The 16208-nt window shown below is 33.5% G+C and overlaps 1 protein-coding gene across 4 annotated transcripts in view; it reads right to left on the bottom strand.

Annotated features, from left to right (window-relative positions):
- Positions 1–1894: 1894 nt before the first annotated feature.
- The window catches only part of cv-c (RhoGTPase activating protein), a 283691-nt gene continuing 269377 nt past the window's right edge, over positions 1895–16208 (bottom strand). For 3 of the 4 annotated variants that reach the window (XM_085190195.1, XM_085190196.1, XM_085190197.1), the window contains exons 6-20: positions 12358–12970; positions 12123–12262; positions 10827–10967; positions 9423–9532; positions 8866–9033; positions 8450–8562; positions 7974–8226; positions 7416–7519; positions 6965–7092; positions 6381–6540; positions 5893–5987; positions 4256–4393; positions 3830–3970; positions 3514–3732; positions 1895–3041 (exon numbers count right to left, since the gene is read on the bottom strand). In XM_085190195.1, coding sequence (XP_085046321.1) covers positions 2927–3041; positions 3514–3732; positions 3830–3970; positions 4256–4393; positions 5893–5987; positions 6381–6540; positions 6965–7092; positions 7416–7519; positions 7974–8226; positions 8450–8562; positions 8866–9033; positions 9423–9532; positions 10827–10967; positions 12123–12262; positions 12358–12970 — 2638 coding nt within the window. In that variant the 3' untranslated portion in view covers positions 1895–2926. Of the gene's footprint in view, positions 3042–3513; positions 3733–3829; positions 3971–4255; positions 4394–5680; positions 5724–5892; positions 5988–6380; positions 6541–6964; positions 7093–7415; positions 7520–7973; positions 8227–8449; positions 8563–8865; positions 9034–9422; positions 9533–10826; positions 10968–12122; positions 12263–12357; positions 12971–16208 lie in introns of those variants that run through there. The other variant, XM_085190198.1, reaches the window with a different exon arrangement.

A 16208-nucleotide genomic window follows, 5' to 3' on the forward strand; every position in this document is an offset into this window, starting at 1 on the left:
GCCGTTTCCGCAAGACAAGTCAAGGTGGTTATATGAGATCCGTTTCACGGTATGTTGTTAGTTCAATATTTTTCCTAATTAATTGTTAAATTTAAAAGTAAATATATTTCTAAATTGAATGGAATAATTAAGTTAAATTAGTATATTTATAAGTTAAGAAATTTAAATTGTATCGTTTTATTCTTTTTTCTTCACGCTTTGTCCCATATATAGTATTCGTATAAAGTATAAACATTTCTCCAAATATACTTACTTCTATAGGACTCGAACCTTGCAAGCAGTAAGTCAATAGAGTTTGTTTTTATAGAGTATATGAAAAAATAAGAATACTCTTTATTTAGCTAAATATTTTAATACTTTCTATAAAGAGATTAAACATTTTAATTTATCAAAAAGTTAATTAAAAATGAAAATAAATAAAACTTCATTTAAGTGTTGTCACTTATAATGGTCCATATAATTCATAAAGAATAAATCACAATGCATTAGTTTATTACACTTATTAAACTATTTTACACAATAACACATAAGGAGTATTTAACGGTGAATATTTTTTTTTATTAAATATCATTTTGTTACATTGAAAATACGTACATTGAAACATTCACATTTAAAATTGAAAATACTGTTTTTTTTATTATTAAATATATTAATACAGACAACTGTTATAATAATATAATGCCTTATGTATATATAGAATAAAATTTAACAATATCTTTGATCACTCTGTAATAAATAAGTATTACACAAATTTCTAATGTGCATAGAAGTTTATTTTTGTGCATATAATTAAATATTCTTTATAATATATTTGTATTTTCTGTTAATTTGGACTAATTTCATATATATGTCAAGTATAAAATTTTATTTTTAAAGGATTTTTCATACCTTTCCACTTATCAGTATTATGCAAAGAATATAATTTATTCAGCCCCAAATGAAATTTATCCAAATTTTTATTAATTTATATATTTTTATATGAAAAATACAATGTACATACAACAATTTAGTATAAGCTATTTAAATATTTTAGTAAAATACAATATTGCGCTTATTCTTAACGGCACCAAAATTATCATTAAATTGTGATTCCACAGGTAACTAACAAAACATAAATTATGTTAATTGAGATTACTTTAAAATATCAATTTAAAATTCTTAATGTTATTCTTATATTATCTACAATAATAATAATATTGTGATATTTGGCTCCATATTATTTTCCAATATTTGGAAATATTTTATTTAAATATTTTATCTATATGAAATGCGTTTTACTTTAGCGTGAGAAATCAGAGGAATGTGTTATTTTTTGTTTCTTTTCAGCGATAATACGCAATGTTTCGAAAAAAGGGAGTGTCTTAACGCTAGATTTCATCAGCCTACAACGCTATACGGGGGACGTAGCGTAAATTTTGTTTGATATTAAAATATCATTTTTAGTTTTATTTAATTATAATTCTTTGAATTAAGTATACCTGGATATTAATTACTATTTGAACTAAATAAAATGCATTTCATATTACTTATAAAATAACAATAAAAATTGTGATGATTAAATCTATTTATTTACAATCAGACTTTTTACAATAAAAAAATTATTACAACTTTAACAAACACGAATACTAAAAATTATGAATATGTATAATATTTATTTAATAATAATTATGATATACTGCAAAATTTAGACGCCGTCGTAGATATTGCGACCCATACACAATTTTTTATAATAATAAGATTTTTTCAAAAAGGCAATAATATATTTGTTATATTGCAATAATACATTAGTGGAATGAAGGTCGCTAATATTGTTTATTAGCAGGAATGTTACGGATGTAACGTTACGGATCTGGATACGGATGCGAATATCTCGATTTTTGTTACGGATATTAGATTTTTGGTTATTTTATATTTTCTTGTATGAAACGAAATTGAAAACCTGTCATATAAAGTGACATTAATAATTATCATATAGAAATCATTTATGGTGACGGATAGTTTTCATTTCGAATATCCGATAATTTAGATTACGGTTACGGAGTTCCGTAACATTCCTGATTAATAATGTATATTATTGATAATTGTTTTTTTTTTATTTGTAATACTATGTTTCCTGAACACAGGGCAGGTACTGATAATGTGTTATAATTTAATATTGAATATTATATTTATATGACTAGTGATATGTTATGATAACTTTACATAGGGATTGGTAAAACATTTTCAAGTGCGCGTTTAACTGTGAACGCGACGGTTGTGGGTTCGATTCCCAATTGGGGGAATAAATTGTTTTCGTTTAGTCGCTCTGGTAAAAAGAGCGAGACAAAAATACATATTTTACACGAACATTGAACAAAAAAATGGAACGGAGTGTCTCAACACTAGGTTCCTTCTGATACAGCGTGGACCTATAAAATAATAAACATTTAATGACATTACTTTCATACTATCAAATGTGATGTTAGTTTTAAATTTATTATTTAATATATACAGAACGCACCATAAAGGGTATAATATAATATAATCACGAATTTAATTTGTATAATATAATTTTCTAACCTAAGAAACTAAATATGCATAACGCAGTCAGGCTTTTTGGTAGGTCCCTTAGGGGAAATAGGATTTACAAAATGGCTACGTTTTTACTAAACCAACTTTACTGGCAAAAGTATTGTAGCTTTAACAGTAGTTTGTTTTGCACCTTACACAAAAATTATGGAGGTAGGTAAAATCGCTAATAAATAATATTGATCAGATAATTATGCTTAACATTGGATTTGTTTTGTAAAAGAGATTAAAACTTAAAAGATATTAATATCCACAGATAATATAATTTTAAGATCCACAGATAATATATGCCGTTAGGCTGTTTAATGTCAAGCTTAAGTCTTTTTCAATGGAAAGAGACTTAAGCGGAATGCTTGGATCATACATTCGATTCCGGACCTTCTGTATTGTGTTTGAAGGAGGCGCGGATCCTCGCCAAGTATAAAGCGCAGATGTGGCCGTAGCATTTGTTATACCATTCTGGTGTTCTTCCCCTGAAAAAGAAAATAAGAATTTGTATTTATTAAATTTGAATAACGGAATATGATATCTTTTGATGATTGGAGCTGTAGGATAGCTACGAGTCGTCGACCGTACTATATATTGACAAGTATAAACAGAAAAAGGTACTCTTGAGCGCGCATAATATTACTAGAGCTGAAATAATTCGTTCGGAGCTGTTCCTAGTCTACAGCAACGTAGAAACTTTATACAGATCATGGGGTACTAATAATAATAATACTCAATTAGTATCAATCTTAGAAAAATTCACCAGTTGACTCCTATCTTTTTCGCCGGTTAGGCCAAGTGCCATGAAGCCGGTAAAAAGTTCTCTCCACTCCACTCAAGGAAATAAAATATTCAACATTTTCATATCTTTGCTCTAGTGTGAAGGCAGAACGTGGTATTGACTTCCCCCACTCAACACGCATTGCCTCCAAAAAACTGATTAAAAAGAACACTCACATGGTGTCAACCCTAGCTAGATGAACGAGGCGACTCCTTCCTTTCCCGGCTGGCTGCGCGAGGTAGCGCGAGGCGAGTACGACGCCACGCGCGCCCTCTCCCGTCGCACCCCCCGTACCGCCTCCTGCAACCCCCGCCGCGCCCCCCGCGCCATGTGCCACCGACGTCTCCGCCACCGCGCACCAGCCTCCGCCCGGAGACCCACCTTGTTGCCACGAACTGGAATCAGATTGTAATAGTTTTATTTTAGATTTTATATAACATTAGCTTTTAATTATTTATAATATTAGTAAGATAAGATAAAAACAATACACACCGTAAAACACAATAGTCCCTCGTCGCCAAATTGAAGCTGGATGCGGTAATGTACTGAAACACTTCAGCGTTGGGGCCGAGCTTCTCCGCAACTCGCCACTTTACTAGCGAATCGTCCCAAATATGCCGTTCTCGGAGTATCCTGGAAGTAGAATGAAAGTCTGATTTGTATACTTTAGGAGTACTTATACGAGATAAATTAATTGCACTTGTTATAGGTTCCAATCTTATTCGGGGGCATAATTATATTTATACTATTTTATTTTGCCAACTTGGTAAGTTGGTAAAACAAAGCATGGCATTCTTCGTCTTCGTTTCGTCTTAATGGGAAACGGAGTGTCTTAACACTTAACCCAGGTTTCCTCTGTTCCACATATCGGGGATATGTGCGGGATATAACGTGAAGCTGTGAAGATCAAGATCAAACCTTTGCATAACCTCCTGTGGCGGTGCTTCAATATCAGTAGTGGCTCGCCACAGCCGTAGCGGGTGACCGTCGCCCACCTTCTTGCAGCACAGCTCTACGTGAGGGGCGGCCCCCGAAACTGACATCCAACCTCGCGTTCTAAAAATTGAAAAATTATACTTTATTTTTATAGACGTAGGGTTTGTTTTAAGTTGTTGTTGAACTCGTCTTCTAAAAATAGGAAATTGTACTTTATTTTCATAGATGTAGGGTTGGTTTTGAGTTGTTGAATTTGTTGGTTACCTCGTTTTCTGGTAATTAGAAAATTAGACTTTATTATTATAGGTATAAGGTTGTCTTTGAGTTCTATAGATATTGTTGTAGGGTAGATAGAAAAAAATAATTAATTAAATTATGTACCAAAAAATATTAATTAATAATGTTTTTGTGGTGTATTTGTTTTTTTTAGGTGTCTTTTAGTCTGTATTATGTATATAAATAAAATCTACCATAATAGATTGTATATATATTATGTAAGTTTGTCTGTGTATAAGGAATGTTGATATTATATCCTATAATTTGTCTTGTAAGTTCATCTTTTAATTATTTTGACAGTGTTATAATCATTATGTAGTTCTTATAAGACATTGTTTTTTTTTCACATATGCTGTCAATTAAAAAAAAAATTCGGGTATTTGTGTCGTTTTTTAATTTAAAATCGATTTTACGAGTATACATGGCGGATTATTTGTGTATCTATTATAAAATTGTGTGTCTTTTTTAGTGGTGTAGTCGATATTTTAAGTATTATTTAATTTAATTTCATTAATTCATTTTATTTAAATTTTTAACATAAGCTACACAGCAAACAACATACATACATACAAAATTATCTAAGCATTCTTCGTTAATAATTTATATTATTATTTACTTATAATTATATTTTTTATTTTAATGTTTTTCCTTTTTAATGATGCATATTATTTCAAACAGCTAATTGATCATCTAACTTGCACCAATACGTCTACAATGGCGGTGAAGTGAAACTATTTATAATCTGTCCTTTATTGTTACTTATTCATTAATAATAAACGGAAATTAAAGGAAAATAATAATAGTTAAAAATCATAAATTAATAATAAAATAATTTAAAACATTTTTTTTAATTAAAAAAATAGAGTAATGAAAAAAAATAATTAAATTTTCAAAACAAATAAGAATTTATTGTTATATTTCAGATAAAAATCGAAATAACATGAAGCCATAGGCCATAAAAAGACTCTGATTTTAGATCAGGTACTTTTAAAAACACAGTTTTACAGATATAAAAGAAAAACATGTAAAATATAAAGTATATTCAAAGATTTAAGGTAAAAAATATAGAAAAAGAAAAACAAAAAACAATAAAGAACAGATTGTGAAGTAAGTAGATGAGAAAACGGTGAACCACTAACACCTATCTCACCTCTTTCCTGACCGCCCACAGACTCTAAAAAGGCATGAAAAAGTTAATTTCTATAAGAATTTCCTAAAAAAAAGACAGAAATTTGTACATGAAGGTAGATTACACCTATAGTGTCTTTAAATAAAATTAAAAAATATATAAGTTATTAAAAATATATAAGTTATTAAAAATATATAAGTTATAAAATCCTTACTTTTCTTTGGCCTCTTTTAGTAAAGCTTTGATGCAGGCTTGTTGGAAACCTTTCCAGTCCTGATTGAAATCTGCTCCTAGCTCTTCGAGTGCAACCTGGAAATAGGAATCCAAAGTATAAAAATTTAAAAAGTCTCAAGAAGAAGAAAAGAAGAAAGTAATAAGTATTATAAATAATTTTAAGATTTATAATTTTATTCAGGATTTTTTTTGTGTCTATTGAGGTCGTCATGCTTCATTGTAGGCAACAGTATCTAATTGCAAGCATGATTATTGTAGAATCGACAATGACTCCGGAGAAGGAATTTCCCCACTTTTCTACTCTTGTACGAAAAAATATCGTCACTAATAAATAATTAGTAAGTAAAGCTTACAACTTCATTATTGAATAAAAATATTTGACTGTGGCCAAATTAAATTTTACCACTAAACACGCAACATCCAAACAATACGGGAAAAAGCGTGAAACTGTCTTCAACTAACACTCACCGGCACACTCTCTTCAAAATAATTAAACTTGCATCTGGCCAGCATGTCCGCAGGCGCCAGGAACAGTGTGCGGTGTTGCTGTATGAGCAGCAGGAGGCACGCGTGCGCCGCGCGGGACTCGCTTATCTGGCGCTGGTCTGCTACACTTTCTATTATCATCCTGGAAAATATATTAGAAACCTGTTGTGGGTTTGATTCCCACTTGGAGTAGTAAAATATTTAATATTTTCATTTCCTCGCTCTTGTAAGGAAGCAAAACACGGAGTTAGTTTCCTCATCTCACATACAATGCCTCAAGAATTGAGAAGAAGTTTTAATGGGGAACAGAGTGTTTTAACACTAGGATCCCAGATTCCTTTTGCGTATCGTGCACTGTGCAGGATACAGAGTGAGCCTAAAAAAAATATTTGCTAAAGAATAGTATAGTAATGTATAAATGTGCATTTGAATATTCCTCTCTCTCTCTCTCTCTCTCTCTCTCTCTCTCTCTCTCTCTCTCTCTATTTAGTCTGGACTAAATATGCGGTATGTCATCCAGGCACTTTTGACTTAAATATTAGATATCACCACCAAATCTTATATACCTATTAGAATTCCCTTCTTTGGTACTGCCAGTGTGCGGCGGCGCGTGATGCAGCCTCAGCAACGTGGGCGCGAAGCAGACTGCGAGGTTAGACGCCGTCATTTGATTGACAGCTGAATGTTCTGCCACCTGAAAGAGATCACAATAATAACCCGTCATGGAACGCGCAAAACTTTGAAAATTTGGCGAAATTGGAGAAGGGGGTGTTTTAATTCTAGGTTCCCTCTGCCTACCCTGCTATAAGCGTACGAAGCTGATAGGAAGTAACAAATATAAATATTAAATATATATAATAACCTATATATTTAGTAAATATATAGGTTATAATATATATTATTTACTATGTTGTTAAAAGTTTGTACAAAAAGTCAAACACCCTTTAATTTTAAGAATGATTTACATTGGGACTTAGAGATATAATTATGGCTACTCAGTGATGTTTCAATACCAACCTCAGCTAAGAATATTAACAAAGACTGCAACGCTTCCAAATGCTCCTCTGGTAGAAGTAACAGAGCACATTGAACAGCATCTGGTCTCAATGGTTCAGGAACATCTGGAAAATTAAGATATGGTTTAAATATTCTAAATCTAGAAACTATATAGTCAATAACATTTCAAGGACTTTTTTTCATGCCGCCCTAGAGTAAGACACCCCGCACCTCACTTTTCGCCGAATTCTAGAGGCATTATGTACTGGGTGGCGGAACTTACCGCCGCGTTTTGCTTCGATACCAGAACGAAGAAATGAAAATAAATTTTCATTAAAGTAAATATTTTATTTCCTCGAGTGATCATGGAATCCACAACCTGTCCAGGTTATAGTCACAATCTGTGCTCCTGTGCCACGAGTGGCCTCTTTCACTACCTTCCTCTGGTAAAAAACATCACACAACTTAATGTCTCGGAAATTGAACAGTAGAAACGGAGTGTTTTCACACTAGGTTCCAACCCTACTCTACTATAAGCGGGATAAAGTGTGAACCTAGAAAAAAACAAAACCAACTTACGTTGAAATATAGCAATGAAAGTTTCACTAAGCTTATTAGTGAGTAATGCGTCGGGGAGTTCCCTAAAGTACTGTTTCACCATATCAGCCACGTCGTGAGCCTGGGCACCTTCAAAGTTCAAACTGGATTGAGCAGGTTCGACTGTATTGATATTTTCTATGGCAAACGCGGCGTTTACCGCCCCAGCTGATTCTACCATTGTACGGAGTTTGGCTGTGCGAGATTTTACACCTGCTTTTCTAAATATACCCATCTGTAAAAATAATTGGTTATAACTTATAGACTATGAAACAATTATTAAAATAAATTGTTTATTATATTGAATTCGCAATTTTCGTCAAAACTATAACTTCTACCTATAAAATAAAATAAAAAAATATTATTATAATTCAATAAGAAATAATTCTATAAATATTTTCTATGTACTAGTCTAAAACTAAAAATATAAATATATAAAATTTACCCAGTTTACTTACCTGATCGAGAGCATTATTCTTCAGCCAATTCAAAGCACACTGTATAGGTTTTGGTAAAGAATGACCGGTCCTCTGTAACGACACCGTCAATGGGACACCAAAAACTGTTTTATCTGAAAATAAATATTTATATATTAAAAAATATATATATAAAATTATATCTGCCAGTTCCAAAATATTTGATGCCAGTCGTGACGCAGAGGCACAAACGTGGGACTGGTGAGGACAACCTCAATTCACAAGCATTCGATTCCAATTCCAGAAAATTAAGTAAAAATTTTCATTCCTCTGGTTTTGAGGCAAAGGGCAGCGTTTAGTTACGCTACTTAAGACACAACGTCTCCAGAATCTTACGCAAAGTGTTGACCGAAGACTTCCAAAATTAATAAAAACCTCAAATAGAATTATTGCCGTACCTTTATAATCAGGAGTTTTAATTTTCCTAATAAGTTTAGGAAGCTCCCAGTTCCAACCAGATTTGTGCGACGGACAGTATCTCTCCATACACGCTGTTAGCCTCAATAAAGCTAGTTTCCTCAATATATGCAGTTGGCCGCATGAAAGGGAAGACATTGGACGGGATACTGTGAAGAGAATACAAATTTTAATATGTTTTTCAGTTTTACAGTGTGGTTGATGAGTCGTGGCTGCTCTGAAGTTATCTGTAGATGGTTTCACAGGTTTGACCATCAAGGTAATGGTAGCGCAGCGGTATAGCGATTAACCGTATATTCGACGGTTATGAGTTCACCTTCCATTCGGGGGAAAGAATTATTTTCATTCTTCTTCACTCTAGCCACAAGGAAAAATGCAGCGTTAAGCTTCACCATTAGCACACAATATTCTAGAAATTAGGCGGTGTGTGGGGAACGGAGTGTTTTAGCACTTGCGTTTCTCTGCCTAACCTGCTCTGCGGGAAAAAGCGTGAAGCCATATTTTTTATAAATATTTTAGATAATATATCGATACTTACGATAAGTTTCTGGGTTCTTCTGGTTAGGCGCGGGTTGTAAAGTGTTGTTGGCTTTGGGTCCACCGTTAAGTGCGTTTGTTCTAAAGGAATACCACCTTTGGATGTTGTTTCTGAAACAAAAACAAACAAGGATAAGTTTTATTCAAAACTATGAAAAAGATTGCGCATATTTCGTTCTCATTAGGTTTCCTCTGTTTGGAGATTTGTTGTCCGTTCAATTTGCCCCGAATTCTGGAGGTACTGAGTGTTGAGTGGCGGAACTAAACGCCTGCTTACCAGTGTGATAAAATGAAAATATTATGTAGTATTTTCTTCATTTCTTCGAGTAGGATTCGAACCCATAACCTGTCGTGCTTACAGTGCCCCTGCACTACGAGTGGCCTCTACTCGGTTGTCAATAAATAAGTATATTCGAATTTATAACACTTTTTATATATTTCCTTAGTTCAGTAGTTGCGTCTGTCCGTTATTTGTTAAATAACTCAAACGACGAGTTAAATAATACAAGAAAGGGTAAGGAGTTCGATTCCACAAGCACAATGCAGCAAAATAGGCGACGACTGAATAAAATTTAAGATTTTTTAAATTAAATACTCATAATAAAGGTATACTATTTTCTAATTTAATTTATAAAATACAATTTAAAAATCCATTATAAAATTTCGTTCAAAATGCTAATAAGGCATACGGTATTTCAATTTTGGGGCTCAGTGAAACTTTGGAATAGAAAAAGGTTTAAATCATTTATTTTTTAGACATTTACAAATAGGCTTAAGAACCTACTGTCTGTCTAATGGCCACTTTCTTTAACTTAAAATCTTTTTGAGCTAATGCTTATTAAAAATACAATAAAAAAAGAACGGAGTAGGTATATAGTTTTCGTTAAAAAAAATCATAATTAAGAAAGAAAGAAAATCGAAAATTCTTTTCAAATTTTATTATTTTGAATATACTTCTTTTGAGAGGAAAACAATGTGTGATATCGTAATTTTATTAATTTTATTTTAGCGCTATACTATGTATGTGTTGCCGCCCGCGACTCTGCTTGTGAGCACTTTACCATATTAAAAAGATGGAGTAGCAGTACAGCGACAGTGGGTTCAATTTCCACTGGATGGAATGAGTTATTATCATTTGCCTCACCCTGTGTCCCAAAGTGGGAAACGGAGTGTCTTAACACTAGGTTTTCTCTGCCTAACTTGGTATATGAGGTGTACAGCGTGAAGCTGATTTTTTTGGTATCAACAGCAAGTTGAGCGGGGTTCAGACCGCCATTTCAAATGCAATATTTCGTAAATTAGATGGAAAGTGGAAAGATTCTATCTCCCTACCTACCTATGTGCAGGATATAAATTGAAGTAAAAAAAAACATAAAATATTCGAAAGATTTCATAGTAAACTCACTTCTTAGTTTTGATGTCAAGGCTATCATCATCGTCGTCGTGGTCTCCGTCGTGCGACCTCGAACCCGCCGAGTTTGGACTGCTGTCCAGTTCGGAACTCCTTGACGCTGACTTGTCTCTCTTAAGGCTTCTATCGCGAAATCTAGAAAAATATATGTAAATGCTAAATTGTATGACACGATGGATGGAAGAGCGGATCCTCTTGAAGTACCTAATGGTTATTTTGACCAAAGTGGCGAAGAGTTTTGACATCAACTGCGGGCGGTAAGTAGGAGTTGAACGGAGTGTCTTAACACTAGGTTCCCTCTGCCTACACTGCTATATGCGGGATCAGTTTGACGCGAAAAAAGTATGTATATTTATGTATGTGCATTTATATATATATACAAAACCCTATAGCCCTTTGATCCTTTCTATCACTAAACAAGTTAACGTAACTACATCCAGTCAAAAACACTACTGAAATGGAATTCGACGCATGTGGACGACAGGTAGTGGGTTCGATTCCAACTCGAGGATATACAATAGCTATATCTATATATATAAAATCGAAAGGTCACTCACTCATCACGAAATCTCAGAAACTACAAGTGGTAGGAATCTCAAATTTTGCATAGGAGTTACTTATAGGACGTAGGTGCTCGCTAAGACGGGAATTTGCAATATTCGACTTCTAAGGGGTTGTTTTTGGGGTCGAAAGTTTGTATGAAACTTCGTTACTACAAATGCTAGAAGTCTCAAATTTTGCATAGACGTCACTAGGACGTAGCCATGGAGACAGAAATTAATAATAACATAGTTCACGCGGGTGAAACCGCGAGCGGGCCGCTAGTATATTTATATATGTATATACAAAGTTCGAAAAGCCCTTTGATCATTCGTACACTAAATAAGTTAACCTAACTAGGTCCGGTCACAAAAGCTACTGAAATCGAATTGGAGGCTTGTGCACGAACGCCTATTCACGAGTCAATATTATTTTTGACATTGCAAGAGGAATACAGCCAACGAGGTTAAGTGCATGACATGTTGATTGGTTGAGGGTATCTATCGTGCAACGGGAATCTGGTAGCCAAATTACGGCGTTAAGTTCCGCAATTCGATTTTGTTTCTCATGTCTTCTCTATTATGTCTTGGAAAAAGAACGTGTTATTTTCTTTATAGGTGGCAATTAAAATTAAAGTTTATATACAATGGGGTGAATAGAGGAAGAGTAAGAGTATTTAAACCGTTGGTTATAATACATATATAGTTTTTTTAACACTCACTACTTATTTTCTTTCTTATTAGTACTTACTTTCCTTCTTTTCCCAAGTTCAAAGAACTCGTTCTTATAGCTTGTCGTCTGTGCGGAGTGTGGCCTGGTGATTTTTGGACTTCCCTTAGCACTTCAGGATCAGGCTTCAGCTCTATAGTAGCCGGTGGATCACCGTACACCTAAAAATACATTTAATTAATACCTAATAAAAATAATAAAAAAATTATTTCTTTTTTAATATAATAACAAATGAAATATATAGTAAATATTTTACCTCAGTATTATGATGAATATTATGCTCCTTATAATAGTTATGTCTCCAACTCGCCGGTTGACACTCAGAGTCACTCAAAGCACTCGAATCGTCACTTTTCAAGCCTCTGTGGAAGATTCTCTTTGCTCTACCTAATTTTGACTTAGAACTTTTATTGCTTGATCCCATACTGCCATCTGATGCGTAGCTTGAACTGTCATCACCGAAAGGGGGGTGAAGAACAAAGGATTGCTCAAGAGGTGCTATGGGGGAGGGAGGCATGATGGTCATCGGTGATGGTGGCTGCGTCCTGATAGCCGGAGCATGTATGGGGGAACTATGGAAATCGGGAAACGGAAACGCCGTAGGAGAAGTTGGTGTCATATCGATAAAATTCAAATCAGGATATTTATCCTGTTGGACATCTAAAAAATGTGGCGACGAGACGATCACTTCAGTTCTGTTCTGTCGTTTTCTCCGCCTCGTTTTTAAGGACTCGACCCTCCGAAGCAACGCTTTGGCTCCGTCACGTAATCTTTCTGAGCCTGTTCTTCTAAACCTAGTACCCGTTTCCTCTTCATCTTCCTTATCACTTGGTAACTGTATATGAGTTTGTTGTCCAGGTACTGTAAGCCTAAAACAGAGAATCGGTTTCTATAATTATTTTAATGCAAAATATGGAAATAAACAAAAGTAAAACCTATATAGATATAATTATTATTGATGAAACGATAACGTGAGATTCCAACCACATTCCTGTGCTAAATAGATTGTATATAAGATAAATAATCAATACACACATATAGAGAAATTTAGACTCTAGTGGCATAGAGGTTAAGTTTTTGACAACACTAGCAGGTACCAGATTCAAATTCCTTTAGAGAAATAATTATAAGCATTTCTTTTGTTTGCTTCTATCCTGTAAAGAACAGCGATAGAGATCATCCATTAATTTAATACTAAATGTTAAAATTCGTTTTGTCTAAGCTAGAATAACCTTAATATTATAATTATTTAAACATATTTTAACGATCGTATCGTAAAGTTATTTAATTAATTAATTATTTATTAGTTAATTAGTCTACTTTTGTATCGAGCCTATAATTTTCATATGAGAATTAAGATTCATAGATAAATTAAAAATTAAATAATGGGTTCAGCTATTATAGTTCATTAATAAAAAGTTATTGCTTTTACAGGGCGATAGTTGCTTAATATATTTTATTTAGCTAGGATTGAAGTTTGTGGGTTTGTTTCTCTCTTGTAAAAATTATTACATTTAAAATATAACTTGCTTGTCTTATTTAATACATAATTACTCTATATCTTATAAAATCACTAGATTCTATTATGTTCATTTGGACAAAAAATAGTAAAATAAACACGTTTGGTACATATTCTTAGTATATCTATATGAGAATTCAAGACAAATTATAAAAATCAACAACCAAAAATGTCCCAAAATAAATATAAAAATAATTAAATTTAAATCTACTACATATTAGACCTCAGAGAACCCGTACCCAAATATTTACGACAAATAACATAAAACGCATAAAATTTACGACAAATTCGATCAATCTCTACAAATATTCGCTAATATTCGAATCAAAATGTCTACTATTAAATAGTTCCCATTACCTACGTCCTAAGGTTCCCATTATGTTCGTCCCTTTACTTAAATACAATATAAATGTATGTAAATTGAATGGTACGGTATGGGACTAAGTACTTTACAAAGCAAACTAAATTGAATAGAATTATTTAGTTTTCTAATGAAAGGAGTGTCCTAATACGTTTAAATTGATGATATTAGGAATGTTGTTATATTAGTACTTTAATACAGCCTTGGGAGTTAAGTGGAAAGTGTGAACGGAAGTATGTTAGCATTAGGTTCCCTTTGTGAGGCCAGTCGTGGCGAAGGGGCACAAAGTGTGTCTGTAAAATCGACTGGTTGTGGGTTCGATCCCCACTCGAGGAAATGAAATATTCAAAACGCGGCGTTAAGTTCCGTCACTCAACACGCAATGCCTTCAGATTTTTAGCGGAAAATGGGGAACGAAGTGTCTTAACGCTAGGTTTCCTCTGCCTACCCTGCTGTGTGTGGGATACACGTTTCGAACACTTTGTAGTAGTCCGTGGTCACGGGTAGACTGATTCATATCGTTTCTATTTTTCGCTGATTTTAGCGTATTTCTATTTGGTTGCGGAACACAACGCCGTATAGCAGCTTGATAATATACCTAAAGCCCTAAGAGCGAGCTAAGGTATCTAGGAGGCGCGGGTTCCATTAGTGATAACTTAAAAAAATTTAAAAGCCTTAGTAAGCAAAAACAAAAATAAATATCATTAGCACCTTATAAAATATACAATTAAAAAATTAAATTTCTAAAAACTCCACTAGAAGCACATTAACAAAAACTACCTTTAATTTGTATGTGTGTATCACAAAAAGTTATGCCAGAGCGTTTATAGTTAAGCGTTGTTAAGACAAGTTTCGACTTGTTCCAAAGCAACTTGTCCAACATTTATTCTATTAACATTCTTGTGAAGCTATTTTCAGTGGCAAGTTCTGAATAAGTTGATGGAGTCAGAGGCGGTCGTGGCCGAGGGGTACAAAGGTGCGACGGTTGTGAGTTCGATTCCCACTCGAGGGAATTATTTATTAATATTTTCTGAGGCCAGTCGTGGCGCAGGTGCCTCGAGTGTGACTGTAAATACAACTGGTTGTGGGTTCGATCCCCACTTGAGGAATTGAAATATTTACTTAAAATTCTATTTCTATTTCTTCGCTCTGGTGTCGAGGCAATCACGATTGGCCTCAGTAAAATATTTCTAGATACGACAATGAAGTCTGTGTAGAACGATAAAATATTTTCCTTTGGAACACTAAGGCCTGTATTTATAAGTTTTCAAATTCAAATTCAAATTCAAATTCAAAATATTTTTTATTCAAATAGGCAATTATTATAAGCACTTTTGAATCGTCGAATGAACATATGAACAAAAAGCTACCACCGGTTCGGAAGGCAGTTCTGCTGAGAAGATCCGGCAAGAAACTCAACAGTTGCTCTTTTCAAAATCAATGGTACAATCTATTACATTAGCTGGCAGCTATCCTGCATTACATTCAATAGACATTAATTCCATATATGTTTATCTTCTAAATCTTTCAATTCAGATATATATAATTTATGACTGGAAACGGCATCTCAATATCGATTTCAGAATTGAGATGATCCTGCAACCCTAGAATGGGCCTAAGAGAGGATTTCTCAAAATTCCAACGGAATCAGAATTTAACGTTTTATAGTTCACGTAAACGAACCGTTCTTAAATAATATTATTATTGTACTTTATCTATATATATAACATCGAAAGGTCACTCACTCATCACGAAATCTCAGAAACTACAAGTGCTAGGAATCTCAAATTTTGCATAGGAGTTATTTATAGGACGTAGGTGCTCGCTAAGATGGGAATTTATAATATTCGACTTCTAAGGGGTTGATTTTGGGGTTGAAAGTTTGTATGAAACTTCGTTACGACGAATGCTAGTAGTCTCAAATTTTGCATAGACGTCACTAGGACGTAGCCATGGAGACAGAAATTAATAATAACGTAGTTCACGCAGGCGAAACTGCGGGCGGGCCGCTAGTAATATATATATTTAAATTTCCCAACTAGGTTAATTATTCTTATCTCATATATACTTTAAAAGTTTTCTAATAAAATTGAAGGCATCATTTCACTTTTTAGCTTTTAATCTACTTGAACTTGTTCCGCTCCAGAGCGCACGCCCTTTATTTATATTAGATACGACTGACGCAACACATAAACTTAAATTCAACGGAAAAATATATAATTTTATG

Source organism: Heliconius melpomene, chromosome 9 (genome assembly GCF_056956725.1).
Source record: "Heliconius melpomene rosina isolate 202511_hmr_F chromosome 9, ASM5695672v1, whole genome shotgun sequence".
Taxonomy (NCBI): domain Eukaryota; kingdom Metazoa; phylum Arthropoda; class Insecta; order Lepidoptera; family Nymphalidae; genus Heliconius; species Heliconius melpomene.